Source organism: Myotis nattereri (genome assembly GCF_964212035.1).
Source record: "Myotis nattereri genome assembly, chromosome: 5".
NCBI lineage: Eukaryota > Metazoa > Chordata > Mammalia > Chiroptera > Vespertilionidae > Myotis > Myotis nattereri.
The window spans coordinates 52,827,690-52,848,024 of record NC_138080.1 but is presented as its reverse complement, the minus strand read 5'-3'; the positions used below and the strand labels follow the sequence as shown (position 1 = coordinate 52,848,024).

Sequence of the window (20,335 nt, the reverse complement as noted above, 5' to 3'; positions counted from 1 at the left end):
ATAGTATCTGATTGTGTACATGTACCACAGCTTTTTATCCACTCATCTGCTGATGGGCACTTGGGCTGTTTCCAGATCTTAGCTATTGTAAATAATGCCACTATGAGCATAAGGGTGCATATATTCTTTCTATTTGGTGTTTTGGGCTTCTTAGGATATATTCCTAGAAGTGGGATTGCTGGGTCAAATGGTAGTTCCATTTTTAATTTTTTGAGGAAATTCCATACTGTTTTCCTAGTGGCTGCACCAGTCTGCATTACCACCAGCAGTGTACTAGGGTTACCTTTCCTCCACATCCTCGACAGCACTTGTCATTTGTTGATTTGTTGATGGTAGCCATTCTGACAGGTGTGAAGTAATACCTCATTGCAGTTTTAATTTGCATCTCTCTGATGATGCGTGATGCTGAGCATTTTTTCATATGTCTATTGGCCATCTGTATGTCCTCTTTGGAGAAGTGCCTATTCAGGGTCTGTGCCCGTTTTTAAATTGGGTTATTAGTCTTCTTTTTGTTGAGCTGTATGAATTCTTTATATATTTTGGAAATTAACCCCTTATCAGATGTATCATTGGCAAGTATGTTCTTTCATACAGTGGGATCCCTTTTCATTTGGATGGTTGTTTCTTTTGCTGTGCAGAAGCTTTTTAGTTTGGTGGGTGCATTCACTTTGTGAAAATCCATCCATCTGTCTTGGGACTTATGCCATTTTCTATATGTGTGTTACACTTCAAGAAGATCCCACACCCCACCCACCCCACCCACCACCCACCCCCACCCCCGCCCCTGCAAATGCTTTGAGAATTCAAAATTGGAAGAAAATATTTTCAGCTGAGAGAATAGGGGGACTCTAACTTTCAGGCTTTATGTTATACTGTTACTGAGATTCATAACAATTAGGATAAGGTGGTTTTATTTTCGGGTAAGCAGATGACGTCATTATTAAGAACTTACTATGTGCCAGCGCCAGGCAAGATCTGACTCAGTCGTGGGCAAACTACGGCCCGCGGGCCGAATCCGGCCCGTTTGAAATGAATAAAACTAAAAAAAAAAGAAGACTGTACCCTTTTATGTAATGATGTTTACTTTGAATTTATATTAGTTCACACAAACACTCCATCCATGCTTTTGTTCCGGCCCTCCGGTCCAGTTTAAGAACCCATTGTGGCCCTCGAGTCAAAAAGTTTGCCCACCCCTGACTTCTTTGTGCATATCAATCTACTGACTCCTCACAGCACCCCTATGAAGTGGGTTACTGTTGTCTCCATTTGACAGAGGAAAACACTGAGACACAGTGAACTGACAGTCCATCTCACCTCTTCTCCAAAGAGCAGCGGTTCTCAGCGTGGTCCAGGCATCCTCAGGTGTCCCCAGACCCTTCAGGGGTGTCCACAAGGTCAAAACTATTTCTATAATATTAAGACATTGTTTGCTTTTTCACTCTCATTTTCTCAGTGTATGTTGGTATTTTCCAGACTATACGATGTCTGCTATCAAAACAGATTGAATGCAGAAGTAGATATGAGAGCCCAGCTTTTTCTATTAAGCCAGACACTGAAGGGATTTACAAAAATGGAAAACAATGTCGTGTGTGTGTGTGTGTGTGTGTGTGTGTGTGTGACTTAAAACAACACAAATTTATTCTCTTACAGTTCGGGAGTTCAGAAGTCTAAAATCAAAATGTAGGTAGGGCTGTGTTCCTTCTGAGGCTTCAGTTTTCAATAGAGAATCCATTTCCCTGCATTTTTTTTTTTTTTTAGCTTCTAGAGCAGCGGTTCTCAACCTGGGGGTCGCGACTCCTTTGGGGGTCGAACGACCCCTTTCACAGGGGTCGCCTAAGACCATCGGAAAACACATTTACAATTACATATTGTGTTTGTGATTAATCACTATGCTTTAATGATGTTCAATTTGTAACAATGAAATTGGGGGTCACCACAGCATGAGGAACTGTATTAAAGGGTCGCGGTATTAGGAAGGTGGGGAACCACTGAGGCTGCCTGCATTCCCTTAGCTTGTGACCTGTTCCTCAAATCACTCCGATCTCCTGTTTCTGTTGTCTTGTCTCCTACACTGCCTTTGGCCCTCCCGCCTCCCTCTTACAAGGGCTCTCGTGATCACTTCGGGCCCACCTGGATTACCAGCATAATCGTCCCATCTCCATATCCTTAACTTAATTCACATCTGCAAGTCCATTTTGCCATATAAGGTAAACCCATTAACAGGTTCCGGGGATTGGGAGGTGGACACCTTTGGGGCCATTGTTCAGGCTACCACACCTGCTTTGCTATGTATTCTTGCAGCAACTCTGCATCTCTGGCGGTAACCATCTATACAATTCTATGCTATTTGGGCTTCAGTGTCTGCCCTGCTCACATCCCCTGGAAGGGACAGTGCAAGTACCATATCATATGACTCCACCCTCGTTGGCATGGCAATGGTTGATGAATAGAGGATCTGTTTTCTGGTTAATAACCTGTTGTTCCATTGACTTGCCTTTTATCAGCAAGTGATACAATTCCAAAGAATTTGGATGAAATTGTACAAGGACTGTAGTAGTTTCTTTATTTTATTTTCTTGGGGACACACTTTATTTATTTTTTAATTTATTGGGGTGACATTGGTTAATAAAATTATATAGGTTTCAGGTGAATGCCATTCTTTTGTTTGTTAATCCTCACCTGAGGATATTTTTCCATTGATTCTCCCCCATGCCCACCCCCCCTTCCTGCCCACCATTGATTCTTAGAAAGAGTGGAAGGGAGAGGAAGGGACAGAGAGAGATGAATGCCATTCTTCTCGTAGCTTTTTGTCTTACAAAATATAGTTACTTTTTATAAATTATATTATTCATGTTACTATTTAACGGGCTTATGATGGCTTTTAATAAGTAAATATTTAACCTTTTTCTGCTTCAATATTAAAGTGATAGCTATCTATAGATATAACTCACGTAAACTACAGCACTTTGCAGTCCCCGATAATTTATAAAGAGTGTAAAGGGGTCCTGAGACCAAAGGTTCGAGCGCCACAGCCCTCCCCTGTTCTGCGTGGCGGGGTGGTCACAGAAAAGCTGGTTTTGTGACCAGAGCAGTGGCTTTGGAGTCCGATCCCCTCGGTTTGAGACGTGGCACAGAAAAGCTTACCCTCCTTTTCCTCCCGTGAAGCTGGACTTAATATTACTGACATCCTGGGAAGCCTGTGAGACTGAACTGGGAGAACGCCTGGTAAGCCCTTCGTCAGCGGCACCGGTCCTGGAATTGTTCTTGTGTCACCCGCAGGTGATGGACTTTTACTGCCAGTCTTGTGAGACCGCCATGTGTCGGGAGTGCACTGAGGGGGAGCACGCGGAACACCCCACCGTGCCCCTCAAGGACGTGGTGGAGCAGCACAAGGCCTCACTCCAGGTCCAGTTGGACGCTGTCAACAAAAGGTACGCACATCTCTCCCAGGCGCCCAACTGGCCGCTGGGGTCAGGCTTGGCCTCAGGGTCTCTTGTCTCAGGGGGATGGTAGGTGCATGTCACCTAAACAGATTCTTTGATCGTGGGTCTGTAGTCATAAACTAGTGAGTGGAGAGTCACCCCCTCGCCCTGGGTAAAATTCCCCCGGATGTTAGGAGTGGTGGCATTTTTGTTTTAGTGCCTTAGTGTGATTATGAATAAAATATACTTGGGGAAAGTGGTCTCAGGGGATCTCTAAAATTCGAGCGTGAAACCAGGCTCTCTGAAGAGCCTTTCTTATCTGCTGTTCTTGACACACTTACAGGCCCATTGTGTTGCCTGTGACTGGCTGCTCTCTGCTGGAGCCCAGCAAAATGGTACTGAGCAGTGATTGCTCCATTTTCTTTATGTTTCCCTGTGTTCAGGCACCCTTTTTTTTTTTTTTTTTTTGGCATGGAATCGAAGGAACAGAGTAGCTGTGAGATGCATGAGAAAGAACAAAGAGAGGAAATAAATAGCCAGCTGAAAGAAAATCTCTTCAGCAACAGTTGTACTGAAAAAAGCGTGGTTAATCTATACTAATTAAAAGAACTTGGAAACTTGCAAGAAGATCCCAGGGAACTCTGAGTTTGGATAAGTTTTTCATGTGACTGAGAAAAAAGATCCAGCTATATGTTTAGAACAGTGGTTCTCAGCCATGAATAATTATGCTCGCACGTGCGTGCACACACACACACACACACACACACACCCCAGGGACATTTAGCAATGTCTGGACACAATTTAGTGTCACAACTATGTGTGTGGGGGGAGGGGTGGTGCTATTGGCATCTGGTAGAGGACAGGATACTGTTAAACATCTGTAATGCACAGCACAGTCCTCTGTAACAAAAAATTCTCTGGCCCAAAATATAAACAGTCAAGATTGAGAAAACCTGGTTTAGAGTGTGAGGAAAAGATGGGATCCAGAGAGCTTCAAAGTATCACCCATTATTAAAAGTAGATGACTGGCCCAGCTGGCATGGTTGAGCATTGACCTAAGAACTAGGAGGTCAGGGTTCGATTCCCCATCAGGGCACATGCCCAGGTTGCAGGCTCAGTCCCCAGTGTGGGGCGTGCAGGAGGCACAAATCAATGATTCTCTCTCATCATTGATGTATCTGTCTCTGTCTCTCTCCCTTCCTCTCTGAAATCAATCAATATATGTTTTTTAAAAAATATTTGACTGTGGTAGATTGAAATAAAAATGGATCCTCAATGTCTCTTTCAAAGGCTGTAATTATGTCTTATTCGTTCTGTTCTTCAGTTATTACTTCTTAAAGATGATGAGAGGCACACCGAATGTTTCTTGACAAAATACAGTTGTTGCTTTTACTATTTCTAGGTTGATGTTAAATAATCACGATCTTTAACAACTGTTCCTCTAGGCTCCCAGAAATAGATTCTGCTCTTCAGTTCATCTCGGAAATCATTCACCAGTTAACCAACCAGAAGGCCAGTATCGTGGATGACATCCATTCCACCTTTGATGAACTCCAGAAAACTTTAAATGTGCGCAAGAGTGTGCTGCTTATGGAGCTGGAGGTCAACTATGGCCTCAAACACAAAGTAAGACTCCAGCTGTCCTTACCCATATCCTGGAAGAGACGTGATGTCTGGGGCGCATCATGGCACTGGCTGTCTGCCTCCTCCTAGTGGCAAAGGGGGCTCCAATGGGTCCTTAGGTGTCACTGTTGCACAGTCAAGAGTAGTTTTCATTTAATGGCAAATCCAGCTTTTTTTTCTCCGTCCTGTTTTTAGCAAAACTCTAAATCTGTGACATTAAGCCCCAATTTATAATTTGACACCAGGCAAGGTTGAGTATGAAGTAATGCGTTCAGGATTTAGGGTTAAACCGGATTGTTTTTCCTTCCTTAATTAGAATGTCTAATAGTCTCTTAATTGCTCTCTCGCCCACACCGACCTGTTAGTCAACTTCAAAGCGAGCCCTGCCTGCAGCCTTTGTTTGACTCTGCAGGTGGATCACAAAGCCCGGGACGAAGAGCTTCTGAGATTCAAGCGGGGAATGAGTTTTCATTCCTCCGCTTCTGTTCCTTTAAGAGGTGACAGGGGAGCTTTGGACATGAAGGGAAGATACGGAACAATGAATATTTCAGATGTCAAGCGCGGTCATCTGTTTGCTAAGCTCTGGGTGGTGACGGGCCCATCAAAAACACGTGACCCAAGAAATATGTGTGTGGGAGAAGCAGGGCGAGGCGGAACGGAAAGAGAAGGCCCTGGGAATGCAGTGTAGGACGGCGCATTAGCACCGGGTTCAGCGAGTGAAAGTAGACACCCCTTGCTGGGAGCCTCGGGCGGGCGTGGGCAGGCGCAGGACCGGGTTCTGGCCCGGGGAAGGCCCGGCCCAGTGCGCGCTGCACCGCGCCCTCGGGGTTGAGCTCCAGTGCGGCGGGGAGCACTCATCCTGCGCGCCTTTCCTGCAGGTGCTCCAGTCGCAGCTGGATACCCTGCTCGAGGGGCAGGAGAGCATTAAGAGCTGCAGCAACTTCACGGCGCAGGCCCTCAACCACGGCACGGAGACGGAGGTGCTGCTGGTCAAGAAGCAGATGAGCGAGAAGCTGAACGAACTGGCCGACCAGGACTTCCCGCTGCACCCGCGGGAGAACGACCAGCTGGACTTCATCGTCGAGACCGAGGGGCTCAAGAAGTCCATCCACAACCTCGGGACCATCCTCACCACCAACGCCGTCGCCTCCGAGACGGTGGCCACGGGCGAGGGGCTGCGGCAGACCATCATTGGGCAGCCCATGTCCGTGACCATCACGACCAAGGACAAGGACGGGGAGCTCTGCAAAACCGGCAATGCCTACCTCACGGCGGAGCTGAGCACGCCCGACGGCAGCGTGGCGGACGGAGAAATCCTCGACAACAAGAACGGCACGTACGAGTTCCTGTACACCGTGCAGAAGGAAGGGGACTTCACGCTCTCGCTGAGGCTCTACGACCAGCACATCCGCGGCAGCCCCTTCAAGCTGAAGGTGATCCGCTCGGCGGACGTGTCGCCCACCACCGAGGGCGTGAAGAGGCGCGTGAAATCCCCGGGGAGCGGCCACGTCAAGCAGAAGGCTGTGAAGCGACCCGCGAGCATGTACAGCACCGGGAAGAGAAAAGAGAACCCCATCGAGGACGACCTCATCTTCCGCGTGGGTAAGGAGGGGGCGGGGCGCGGCGCGCCTGCAGGCGGAGGGCTGCTGGCGCGGAGGGTTCCCTGGGAAGGTGGCTGCAAAGAGGGGCATTGCAGGGCAGGCCTTCTCCCCGCAGGTGAAGGTACGGGCCTGTTTCATTAGCGGAGCTTTTGCAGCCTCTCTCTCTGCAGATAGTGCGATGTAGCTTCCCCTCCTCCTGTTTCAAAACTCCGCGCCTCCCCTCCCTCTCTCTTCCCCTCTTTCTCCTCCTCCTCCTTTTTTAACAGGCAGTGCTGCCTGCTCATTGTAGGAAATTGGAAACTGAAAATAAGCAAAAAAGAGAATTGGGAAAATATCAGCACGCATTCATAACCTAGCAATTTTAGAGGAATGTTGGCCACCGTTTCCCTCCCTGTAGGAATGTCCTGGGAGCACTCCCGCCCTCCCCAAAGGCAGAGAGATTGTTCTGTCAGATGGCCTCACCCAAAGGCGGAGTGATGTGCTATCAGATAGCCTTCAGCTTCTCTGCGATCTGCCAGCGGGGCTGTGGTGTGGGCAGAGGCTCTGCCTGATGCCTCCCTGTCGCTGCTTCTGCACCCCTGTAAGGGCTGGGGTGGGGGACGTGGTGCATTGCAAGGTGTGCCACCTCCGGTATGTTAGCTGGAGAGCAGCTCCCAAAATGGGGAGCATGGGTGGAGACCTGAAGAATGGAATGGGGTTGGGGTGGAAGCAGAAGGCTTCGCAGGAGCCAAAAGATTGGGGTATGCAGATAGCCCATCCCTTCTGATTTATTGCTTCTGATTTTTTGTTTTTGTTTTTTTACTATCAAAACAAAAATTTATTGAGACTAATGTTATTTTTAGCTGTTTGTTTTCTCCGAAGAAAGCAAACTAGATGTAAACAAACAATTTGATAATACTTTTTTTTCATGTTTATATTGATTTTAGAGAGACAGGGAAAGGAGAGATAGAAACACTAACATTGATTGGCTGTCTCCCCACCCTCCCCCCACCCCCAAAACCTGGGCATGTGCCCTGACTGGGAATTGAACCTGGGACCTCTTGGAACATGGGTAGATGCTCAACCACTGAGCTATACCAGCCAGCTCAGATTGGATAATTCTTAAGAAAGAAAAAAAAGCCGGGGCCGGTTTGGCTTAGTGGATAGAGCGTCGGCCTGGGGACTGGGGGGTCCCAGGTTCGGTTCCGGTCAGGGGCATGTGCCTGGGTTGTGCGCACATCCCCAGTAGGAGATGTGCAGGAGGCGGCTGGTCGATGTTTCTCTCTCATTGATGTTTCTGGCTCTCTGTCTCTCTCCCTTTCTCTCTGTGAAAAATCAATAAAATATATTTTAAAAAAAAAAAAATAAAAAAAAAAAAAAAAAAAAAGAAAAAAAAGAGTCTGCATTTTAGCTACTGTATCCAAAAGTAGGTCTGACCCACTTCTCTTTCTGCCTCTTCGGTCCTTATCGTAGTATCTCCAAAGGGCTCTGCCCCGTGTATTAAATGACACACATAGAAAAACAATTCTGTGGTTCAAATAAATTGGGGAAACCTTAGCTTAAGTGAAGGAAATGGGGATTTTTTTTAAAAAATTGCAGAGCCTTTAGAATCTGCTGATGTGCACTTTAAGTCTCCAAGGCAGGGGAGGGATAACAGGCAGCACTTCCGGACTTTTCTGATCATAGAACTTTTCCATGGGACATCTTGGGGAAAGAGCTCCTTGGAACATTCCTGGGCAAAGCTACTCTATGTTCGCACATTAGGCTGAATCTTGGTGAAGACTGTGTTGTGATATGTCAGTTGCCTGCTCAGAGCATGGAGGTTTAGTCCATTCACTGGCCATTTGTGCAGTGTGGGTGCAGACATTGTTGATCCGCCTGCCAAAGCAGAGTGGGCGAGCTGGGCCGGGCACAGGATGGGGAGCCTCCCAGGTGTGCCACTCCGGTTCTGCCAGTTACTTGAACCTTGGGCAGGTCTCCCAGCTTCCCTGGGCTTCAGTTTCCATGTCCATCAAATGAAAGTACAAATATCTGCTTCTGAGAATTGTTCTAAGTTCCCGGAGCAATGCCTGGCATGTGGGGGGAGCCAAGTAAATGAAAAGTATTGTTTTTGCACATGCAATTTAAGGTTGTTAGGTTTTACCTAGTATCCTCTCAAACAACGTAACTCGCTGCTGCCCACTGATCTCCTGCATTAAGAACAAACTCAGTCCCAAATTCAAAACCTCCCACTCCCAGCCAAGGGACCTCTGTCTACTTGGCCTGGGCACTGTGCAGAGAGGAGAAAGGCTCAGACCTGGGTCTGATTCTGGCCCTGATTCTCTTTACCAGCTGGGCAACTGACTTACCCTTTCTTAACCTGGTTCCCTCCTCTGGAAAACAAAGGGGATGAAATATTACCTAACTCTTAAGGTTGTTGTGGCATTGAAAGAGAGAATTCTTATAATACGCTGGCACTTGGCTGTATATAGTAAGTGCTCAGTTCATGGTAGCTGGTATTTTACTGTTATTATCAATCATCATCATCTCTACCTGTGATTGTCCCAAGTATTTCCCTAGGGATATTTCCCTCCAATTATTGGCTTTGATTTCTTAGCTCCCACCCTGGAAGGGGATCTGCTCTCGCCCCTTAAACGTTAGTGAAGTGCTTAGAACAGTGCCTGGCAAGCAGCACTGCATCCAAGATTATTAATGAAGTAAACATGGTGGATTATGACCAAATCCAGCTTCTAACTCTTTGGCTTGAGTGACGTAGGGGTGTGAGGCAGTAGAGTGAGTGATGGTTAAGGCTGTGGACTCTGAGGCTAGACCTCCCTGGGTTCCAGCCCCAACACCCCCACTTCCTCATCTGTGCAGTCTTGGGTAACTTACCTAACCTCTCAGTTCCTCAGTTTCCTTCATAAAATGGGGATTTATAAAAACAAAAAACAAAAACAAAAACAAAAACACCCTACCAAATAGGGGTTTTGATGATTAAACAAATTAATAAATTAATACACAAAAGACCTTAGAACAGCTGTTCTCAACCTGTGGGTCGCGACCCCTTTGGCGGTAGAACAACCCTTCACAAGGGTCGCCTAAGACCATCCTGCATATCAGATATTTACATTACTATTCATAACAGTAGCAACATTACAGTTATGAAGGTCACAACATGAGGAACTGTATTTAAAGGGACAGAAGGTTGAGAACCACTGCATTAGCAGATAGGCAATGTAGGTAATGCTAATTAACATATTCATGGTGGTAGTATAGAAGTAATAGTTAACCTAAGGAGTTAAGAACATGGTAAGTAAAGAGCTTAAAAGCCTGATTGCCTTTTGAATCCCAGCCTTCTATTCATTGACTGTATGATTCACTGAAGATTATTAAACCTCTCTGTGTTCAGTTTCTTCATCTGTAACATGGGGATGCTTAACACATATGTCACTTGGTAAGGATTAAAGTGGTACATGTGAAGGCTTAGAACAGTGCAGGCACATGATAAGGACTCCGTAACTGTGACTATTGTTGTTGTCAGCACCAAGCAAGTTAGGGAAAGTCAGAGGAAGAGGGGTATGTTTCCGTTTTCATCACCCAGGCTGAAGTGTCCCATAGGCAGTTTGGAGTTTGAAGCTCAGCAAAGAAGTCAGGGCTAGACATCAATTTGGAAATGAAATGTATAGAGAAGTTGCTTTAAAGCATGCATTTCAATGAAATGTCCAAGATAGGAGTTGTGATTCTGGGAGGAATGGATGGGGAATGGAAGCAGGAGGAAGGAGCAGGCATTGTCTGAGCCAGGCAGTGTGCAGTCCACTTCTGTGTCATCTTATTTAAAATCTGTAGCAGGTATCAGATACTTTCAGTCCCCAATGTCCCCACAGGGTAATGTACCTACTACAGCATCATGTGTGGCGTGCTGGAGTCGGCTTATCCTGGTTCTCACACCACCTCCCAGCTCTCTCCAGTCACTTCACGTTGGTAGCTCTAAATCAGTGAGTGGGGGTGGGTTGGGGGGGAACGTTTATATCTAGAAATGGGCAAATGCTACAAATCAGAGCTCCTCTCCAGCCCCCACCCCCTGCCCCTCAAGAGCTAAAGTGCCAGGACAACATCAATTATCCTTCCCATAGAAGGAATGGAGGCTCAGAGGGCTGGTGTAGGAGCCCAAGCTGTCTGTGACTCTCAGGCCTATGCCTTTTCAATTGCACAATAGCTCCTCTTCACCTAAAATGTCCTTTAACTACTGTAGTTTTTCAAAGTTGAGGAATTTGATACCTCCCACGCCTGAAAACTTAATGATATGCCCACAGTGAATGAGTTATTGTGTTTCTCTAATATTGTATTGCAAAATAGTCCTGAATGAGTTTAGGGAAGTAGCTTAGAGCATCTGTTGACAGTGATTCCTTGAAACACAGAGATTATTTTCCCCTATAGTGTCAAGTTTGCTGACTAGAAGCCACCAGCTGGTTTAGTCAGCTATTAAAGAAAGTCACTGAACAAAAGAGAAGCCAGAAGACATGGGAGGAAGTGAAAGAATTACAATTGAATTGTTTCAAATGATGCAATGAATACACCATACCTTAGTGAGTGCATGGGAAGTGAACGAAGCACTCATTTCTACTCTAGAGCAGTGAGCTTCTTTTTCCATGTAGAATCACTTAGCGTGAGTTCAGAAGCTTTACGGGAAGTAGGGCATTTTACGCCCTTTCCCCTGCCTCACCTCTGCAAACCACCACCTCCCCTCCCTGGAATCTTGGAGGAAGGAGATGGTACTAATTTGGCATCTGAGGTCATTATAGGCACCCTGCCCTCACCCACCTTGAGCATCATCCTTGGGAACTGTTCTTGCATGTCAAGTGGGAAATGATGCCTATAATATTTACCAAGACCTAGCTAGGCATAGTGCTGTGTTGTAGGGTGCAACAGGACAGATGTTACCCCTGCCCTAGGGGAGCTCACATTTTAGTGAGGGAGACAGACAGTTACACAGTGAAAATACTGTGTGATAAGGAATGGAATAATCTAAAGGATTAGATTATTGTGAACCCAAAGGGTAATTATCCATACTCACCTCAGAAACCTAGCATTCTAAAGTCCAATTAGAAGGAAGCATTGTGCGTATCAGAAAAAAATGCGTATTATGTGAATCTCCTAATCTCCTGGTCAGGATAACCCAGGTTTTAGCCTTCCCTCTGTCTCTACTGCCTTTGTGATGTGTCTAGTTTCACTTTTGCATCTCTGAAATGGACCGATAGAGAATATTTATCATGTTAACTCCTGGGGTTATAAGGCGTGCACGAGAGAAAGTATATGAAAGTGCTTAAGTATTATGGAACACTTCATTTTCCCATGACTTAATGTGGGTTGTCATTTACACGGTCATTAATAATTCATTCAGGCACTTACTCACTCAACAAACATTTGTAAAGCACCTACTGGAAGACCTTGTGTTAGACCTTATATTTGGCTCACTTTCATCTCTTGCTTTATCCCATTCTAAGTATCTTGATTTACTTAACATGAATTTTCCCATTACATCGTGGGGGGCGGGGGGGAGGCTTATAGTTATTGATCCTCTATTTTAGTCCAGGGTCCTATTTCCTGGTTACCTTACTTCTGTAATCTTCCCGGAGGCGTGGGTGGAAGTGAGTACAGTTTAACATATGGGAAAAACAAGTTTAATGCTCCTATGGCATTGTTGCCAAATTATTTATAATTATTTTTAAAACTCAGGTTACTTGCTTTACTAGCCAAATGTAACCATCAAATGAAATCTTTTACATCAAAGTAGCAGGAAAAGATTTTGTAAGTACTTCTTGTGTTTTGTGTTACATTTACATTTCTTATGAAAGAACTAATTTTCATTTATACTTAGAATACTTTGGGGGAACTTTTCTGTAGACTAAATAGAATTTACTAAAAATCTTCGGTTTGGCTCAGTGGATAGAGCGTCGGCCTGCGGACTGAAAGGTCCCAGGTTCGATTCCGGTCAAGGGCATGTACCTGGGTTGCGGGCGCATCCCCAGTGGGGAGTGTGCAGGAGGCAGCTGGTCGATGTTTCTCTCTCATCGATGTTTCTGACTCTCTGTCTCTCTCCTTTCCTCTCTGTGAAAACTCAATAAAATATATTAAAAAAAAATAAAAAATAAAAAATAAAAAAATAAAAATCTTGAAGAGTAAAGCATGATCCCAAATTATTCCTAACTTCTGGAATTTTTATTTTTTTTTATTTTGGTCTCAAGACATTTTATCAACCCTTGGACTTTGAGCATTTCAGTATAATGATAATATGCTGTAGTTCTGCATCATTACTCAACATCAAGATTTTCCTAGTTTAACTGCTAGTAAAAAATAGGATTTAGTTGTCCCTCTAGAGCAGGGGTGGGGCACCTTTTTTCTGCAAGGGCCATTTGAATATTTATAACATCATTCGCGGGCCATACAAAATTATCAACTGAAAAGTTATGTTGCTATGGAAAAAGCTCCTAGATTGATTGAATTTTGAGTCCTGCCTGCAGTTGCCTTGGCAGGGCCAGACCAAATGATAAGGCTGGGCCTGCAGGCCAGATGTTCCTCACCCCTGCTGTAGAGTATGCTGCTGGTTTTCTTTAACCCTCAGGAGTAATGCTGTGATCCTGCTGTGCTTGAAAAACATAAATAGAGGTTTTAAAAAGATGATGATCAGTAACTCTGACAAGACCAAAGGTGCTCATTAGAATCAGGAGTTGGCCCGGGCAGGTGTGTCTTAGTTGGCTGAGTGTCCTCCCATGCACCAAAAGGTTGCTGGATCCCCAATAGGGGACGTGCAGGAGACAGCCGATCTATGTTTCTCTCCTCCCTTCCTCTCTTTCTAAAATCAATAAAAACATATTTTAAAATAAACTTCAAAAAAAAGAAAAGAATCAAGAGATATTACCAGTAATGCAGCCCCAGCTACCTGTAAACTGAGCCATGTAATTTAAGGAAACAGATTTTTTTCAAACAAATATTATAAAATTAAAATGGCAATACCTATTCCATGTAGCTCTTTGAAAAATGTGTAAGTAATCTCGCACTAACATATGTGCCTCCAACCCTGTGATTTTATTTACATGTTGGGCAACAGACTCAAGCCCTAGTTAACTTGAGACCAAGCCTAAGAGCCGGGCCAGCCCATCCCATGGCGCTCAATACAGGTTGGAGGAAAAGTGTTGGCCTGGCAGTGTGGCCTTTGGCAGCCGTTCCATCACTCTCATGACCCAGTATTGGCAGGTACTGAGCATCTCACATTCATTCCATACTGGGCAGCATCTTTCTTTGCCTTGTTCTGAATGGTATTGATGTGGAGTCTAGCTAAATGTCTTCCCAAGTTTCTCATTTATACTGAGGTTCGAAAGGTGTTTATTTCTGCAAAGAAAAAAAAGGGCTTGTATTTTTCTTCCTCCAACATCACCTTTATATCTTCAGAAGAAAAATATCTTCGGCTGAGTAAGGCACCCCTTAACTTCTAATAAGCACTATTCTCACCATTTTTTCTTCCTTTCAAACATCAGCTGCTGCTGACTACAGAACCTTCTCTCAGTTGAGTAGACTTTGTCCTTAGGAGAAGGGAGAAAAGGTTAAATGAAAGAGGGAAGCAGCAGGTTTTTGTCCCCTACCGGGACCAGAGAACAAGCAAACCAATGTTCATCGTCCAGTCTGTTCCGGTGCTTTTTCTTTTTCTCCCCATTTTCAGTATTTCTTACCCCAGCTTGTTTTTCCTCTCAACCATGGTGCACTCCAATTTTACATAAACCAGGACCTAGAGCAGCCTGTTTAGATTCCAGTGCAGTTGTAGGACTCTTGCTTTTTTATTGTGTTTCTTTACTTGAGCCTCAGTTCCTCATCTTGCTAATGTCCATGCTTTTCTTTATCAGAGTTGTTTTACAAAAAAATATGTTTTCCTTCATTTTATAGAGAGAGAATGACAGAGGGAGAGAGAGAGCAACATCGATATGAGAGAAAAACTTTGATCAGCTACTTTCTGCACGCCCCCGCTGGGGTCCAAGCCCAAACCTGGGCATCAAACTGGCAACTATTTGGTGCATGGGGCGATGCTCAACCAACTGGGCCACACCAGCCAGGGCTGTTTATCAAAATTTTTGATAAGTTAAGTTTTTATTCTTGAGAGACCCTGCCCTTACCCCCACTGCCTTTTTAACTGAGCATTTTAGAATAATTGTTTCTTGTCCTATTCCTTCAGTTTTCCTGTATCATTAACCATCTGTTATTGAGCTATCAGAGGGAATGACTAAAAACTAGTACCAGCCCTAGCTGGTTTGGCTTAGTGCAGCCGTGGGCAAACTACGGCCAACAGGCCGGATCCGGCCCATTTGAAATGAATAAAACTATTGAAAAAAAAGACCGTACCCTTTATGTAATGATGTTTACTTTGAATTTATATTAGTTCACACAAACACTCCATCCATGCTTTTGTTCCGGCCCTCCGGTCCAGTTTAAGAACCCATTGTGGCCCTCGAGTCAAGAAGTTTGCCCACCCCTGGCTTAATGGATAGAGCATCGGCCTAGGGCCTGAAGGGTCCCGGGTTCGATTCCAGTCAAGGGCACATGCCCAGATAGTGGGCTTGATCCCCAATAGGGGGTGTGCAAAAGGCAGCCAATCAATTATTGTCTCTCATCAATGATGTTTCTAGCTATCTCCCTCTCTCCCTTCCTCTCTGAAATCAATAAAAATATATTTAAAAAACAATAACAACAAAAACTAGTACCATGTTGGCACATACCTCCTTCAAGGACAACCCCTTACCCTGCCCACCACCAGTAGGTACCAACACACGATTTAAAAAGAGTGTTAGCCTGGCCAGTGTTGCTCAGTGGTTAAGTGTCAACCCAGGAACCAGTTGGTTGCCAGTTGGATTCCTAGTCAGGGCACATGCCTGGGTTGTGGGCTCGATCCCCAGTAGGGGTGCATGCAAGAAAGCACTGAAAGTCAAATGTCCAGGTTTCTTCTAAGAGCTGCTGAGTGAGAGGGTGGGATTTGGGCAGAGCTCTAAAATAAGGCTCTCTCCTATTGTATATCCTCAATTATAATGTTAGTTTTTATTTTTGTCTTTGTGGAATCTACTAGTAAAACTATTTTAATCATGTTAATATACAGCTACAACTTCATAAGAGAAGATTGGCATTTGCCTAAAGGAGATTTTGTAAAGATTTGATTGGTCTGAAAGAGAGATTTAGTAGCTGATGGATTAGGTCATGGAGAGGGGAATTCTCTATTTTTTCTCTTTTTTAAAAGTATAATTTAAAAATAATGCATTCTTGGGTTACCTATGGAAGCCTGAAATATTCTCTTGCTGAAATTGAGCAATCTAATTCTCTATTGCTTAATTTATGTCATTTTATCATTTATTTTTAGGCACCAAAGGAAGAAATAAAGGAGAGTTTACAAATCTTCAAGGGGTAGCTGCATCTACAAGTGGGAAGATATTAATTGCAGATAGTAACAACCAGTGTGTGCAGGTATGGCTCCTGATTGTATACCTTTGACCCCTGATGGTGATAAAAGAGGTACAGTTGTATATTTTCCTTCTTAAGACTTGAGGTACTTGGTACAAGGGAAGATTATAATGTGTGCATAGACTTTCCTTCAAATGGAACTTGCAGGTTCTGACCTGCAGTGCAGATGACAGAGTTTCTGGCCTATTTCTTCGTCACTCATTTCTGTACGAATTCTCATTCTAATGACTGTAATTTGTTTTACAGATATTCTCCAATGATGGCCAGTTCAAAAGTCGTTTTGGCATACGAGGACGCTCCCCTGGGCAGCTGCAGCGGCCCACAGGGGTGGCTGTGCATCCCAGTGGGGACATCATTATTGCAGATTACGATAATAAATGGGTTAGCATTTTCTCTTCAGATGGGAAGTTCAAGGTAAGATTAACTACTGATTAACCACTAAACAGTAGAGAGAAGGAATGGGAAATATAAAATGAAATTGTCTTTTTTCCTTTCTGAGATCCAATAAAATATTCAATAGTTCTTCATATACAAAGACATCTTGACTGTTTTACATCTAAGTTTTATGAAGCGAGAGTAACAATGATATTGTCATAAATATCCTATGTATCCAAATGTGGCTTCATTTTATAAAGCAGTTAGGTTACCCAGTCAATTTTTGTTTATATACTAGGTTTAAGGGTTAGTAAGAGGCAACTTATATTTTCAGAAATAACCTACAAATTGTCATTGATGAAGTGCCTTCTACTTTCCCAGACCTGTGATAGGTAGATGTGAGAAACAGAATTATAAGACACAATCCCTACCTTTTAGAGATATACAAGCCCTATACACAAGAAAAAAAGACCAATACACAAGAAATGACCAAAAGAAAAATTCATGTCAGCCTTTATTTCGTCATACAATGTTTGGTACAATCTAAAAATAGAGTGTTAACATGTAGAATATAAGAACTGGAAAGAAAAGAAAATGAAGGCTGGCTTTATGGAGAAATACAAATTGAGCTGCACTTTGAGGGGTCCCATCATTTGACACATCTGCTGTCACTCCTGGCATCATTTCTGTTTCTTGGGCAAGTCACCTTAAAGAGCTCTCTGTTGATACCTGAAATCTTTACCCTAAGGTGCCATCAAAGAGTATTATCCCATTTTCCGCACTGTTCGAAAGAAGATTATAAGACACTTTGTCAAAGGTGTTTTTGAAAGCCATCTCTATCCCCCGACGGGCCTACAGGCTTCTTTTTCAGTTGACAATACGGACTTTAACTCAGACAGACCAACCCATTGGTATCCCACCTCTGGATCTTAGTAACTGTTTGGCCTTTGGCCAATTGTGTAACTTCCTTGAGCCTTGATCGCCTCATACTTCCATTTTGCATTTGGGATTTGGGTATTGATTAAATGAGATTTTATTTCTGGATCTTATATGTGCCTCATATGAAATAGGCATCAAGGGAACGCTCGTCACTGATGCTTTTAGGAACCTTGTCCAAAACCTGAAGTCTGTTCAGTTAGCCATGATTTGGGTCTCATGGCCTCATGTCGGCTCCTGGGGGTCATCCCTTCCTCATCTAAATGTTCAGAGCTGATGCTCTTCATAATCGAGCTGGAATCCTGAAGATTGCACGACGTTCACCCATTGGTCTCCATTGGAGAAATTTATATTTTCCTTTTTAAAGTTGTTAGATCACTACACTCATAGCATTTTTATTAAATAGGTTACATAATTATTAATCTTCAGATTGGAGCCTCTATTTGTGTGGGGCAGCATCTTTGCAACCTAGGAAAATTAAAAGCTATTGTTTTAAGTCTACCATATTGCACACAAGTCTTCAATTACCCTTGATTTTTTTTTTTTTTTGCCCTACTACTAATGTAATGGCTTTGTATGATGGCCATGTACACAGAAAGGTCTCTTGCCTTTCTATATCTCTAACTTCCCTCCTTTTGTGTTTTCATAACTGTATTTGTAGTATGGCATACCCAAATATGACAGTAGAATAAAAGCTATTCAGTGACCTCTTGAAAATATCTATCTAGTTTGGAGACAGCCCATAGTTTTTGTTTCATACTCTAGCAAATTCATAAACTGTCTTTTTAAATTCAGGATTAAATACACTAAGATAGGTATTGAAATAGGAGTTTTATATCTATTATATTAGAATATTTTACATCTGCTATATTAAAACATTGAAACAGAAGAAAGAAGGGTTTCCTGAATTAAACATTCTTTTACTCAGTGGTTCAATATTCTATATGCAATAGACACTCTCCTGGAAGAATTGGATTCTCATGGTTGGAATATTATTGATAATAATTAGAATAAACGCTGAAGAACACTCATGCCCCCTAGAGGATTTGGGAATGGACGTGGTGTCGTTTCAACATACCATCCCCAACCCCTTTTGTTTACAATAGATCTAAAACATCTTTACTTACTATTCTGTTTAAGATGGGAGACACATTGTCAGGTCAAATGCTGGAATTCTTATTTCACTTGGTAGAATCTAATACAGCTAAACGAGGATTGAAGGGAAGTGGAAGGAAAAGAGGTTTTGGTTCAACATTTAAATTTTTTCTTTTAGATCTGCACTAACTAGCTCTTAACTACATGATAGTATGGCAGTAATCCTTTACTTTCTGTTTTTAAGCTACAAAATTATCATCTACTTGGTATTATTATATGCTTGGGAAATTCTAAGTAACAACTAGTGTTCATAACGTTAGGTACTAATAATATTCTTGTTTTAATAATCAGAGTCTTCTCCCTTTTGATCTCTACTGACATATCTTCTATTCATACATGAAAGAAAATACACAATTTCTTTGTAAGCTATTTTGTTATAGCGTCTTTGATCTTTGGGCTAGATGCAGAATCAGAATCAAATTTATACAACATTCCCTTGCCAGAATGCCATTGTTTCTTTCCTAAGTAAATGCATGTCTTTTTTCTAAAGAGATCAGTTCTGAATCTCAGTCATTTATAAACTTCCAAGAATTAAAGATTATACAAAGTCTGGACCCCTGCTTCGGGAAAGTCCCAAACCTTCTCATGCTCTTGTTTTGCCCATATCTTCGTGTCTGTTAGGAAAGAAGATAAGCCTGTGTGTCAGCTATGATGCCAGCTGAGTAGGATGAGGGAGAAGGAGATTATCCTTAGGCCATACGCTGTGGTGGACATTGTCCTCCATCCTTCAGAATCTGCATGGCCCAGGAAGTAGATAACAGTTTCCATTTGACAGATGAGAAAACTGAGGTTTGAACTGACGAAAGAATGAATGAATTTTGCTGTGAAGTTTTGATCCTGGTTAACGGATGAACTGTGCTGCCAAAGGAATTAGAAAGTCAGGACGTGCTAGATTGGGGTTTCTTTTCATTTTTTTTTTAATATATTTTATTGATTTTCTACAGAGAGGAAGAGAGAGGGATAGAGAGCCAGAAACATCGATGAGAGAGAAACACCGATCAGCTGCCTCCTGCACATCTCCCACTGGGGATGTGCCCGCAACCAAGGTACATGCCCTTGACCGGAATAGAACCTGGGACCTTTGAGTCCGCAGGCCGACGCTCCATCCACTGAGCCAAACCGGCCAGGACACTTTTCATTTTTTTTAATGGTGGAAATAAAGAAGATAAGTTTGGTTTTACATTGGTTGAGTTTAAGGTGAAACTTGTAAAATAGGCCAAACCAGCCAGGGTGCCACGCTCCCTTTTTAGAAGCGAACTGTGACCCCCAGTTAAGGCAATTCCAGAACGTTTTTGGTGGTGATCCCTTTTAAAAAAACACACAAGGATTTCAAATAAATATCAATAGCAGATAATAGATGTGACAAAGGCAACTTCCCAGGACAGAGATCATTGTGACATGAGTTACTGGGTCCGCTGCCTGAACATTCAAGTGAAGGTTTACTAAGAAAAATGTCTGCCTTCGTGTTCAGTATATAGTGTTTTAATCTTCTCCGCTGTCCTTGCTTCTCACAGACAAAAATCGGATCGGGAAAGCTGATGGGGCCCAAAGGGGTGTCTGTGGACCGCAACGGGCACATCATCGTGGTGGATAACAAGGCGTGCTGCGTGTTTATCTTCCAGCCAAACGGAAAGATAGTCACCCGGTTTGGTAGCCGAGGAAATGGGGACAGGCAGTTTGCAGGTACACTCCACAGTTATATGTGAACCCCCTTTTTTATGCCGTCTCTGCCCACATTTGCATGATGTCAGAGCATGTTGAGGACGC

The 20,335-nt window shown here is 43.5% G+C and overlaps 1 protein-coding gene across 7 annotated transcripts in view; it reads left to right on the top strand.

The window, feature by feature from the left end:
* TRIM2 (tripartite motif containing 2) overlaps window positions 1-20,335 on the top strand; it is a 123,530-nt gene that overhangs the window by 92,302 nt on the left and 10,893 nt on the right. For all 7 annotated transcript variants that reach the window (XM_081092252.1, XM_081092251.1, XM_081092253.1 and 4 more), the window contains exons 4-9: window positions 3,280-3,431; window positions 4,868-5,048; window positions 5,924-6,647; window positions 16,002-16,105; window positions 16,349-16,516; window positions 20,083-20,251. In XM_081092252.1, coding sequence (XP_080948378.1) covers window positions 3,280-3,431; window positions 4,868-5,048; window positions 5,924-6,647; window positions 16,002-16,105; window positions 16,349-16,516; window positions 20,083-20,251 — 1,498 coding nt within the window. The remainder of the gene's footprint in view (window positions 1-3,279; window positions 3,432-4,867; window positions 5,049-5,923; window positions 6,648-16,001; window positions 16,106-16,348; window positions 16,517-20,082; window positions 20,252-20,335) is intronic.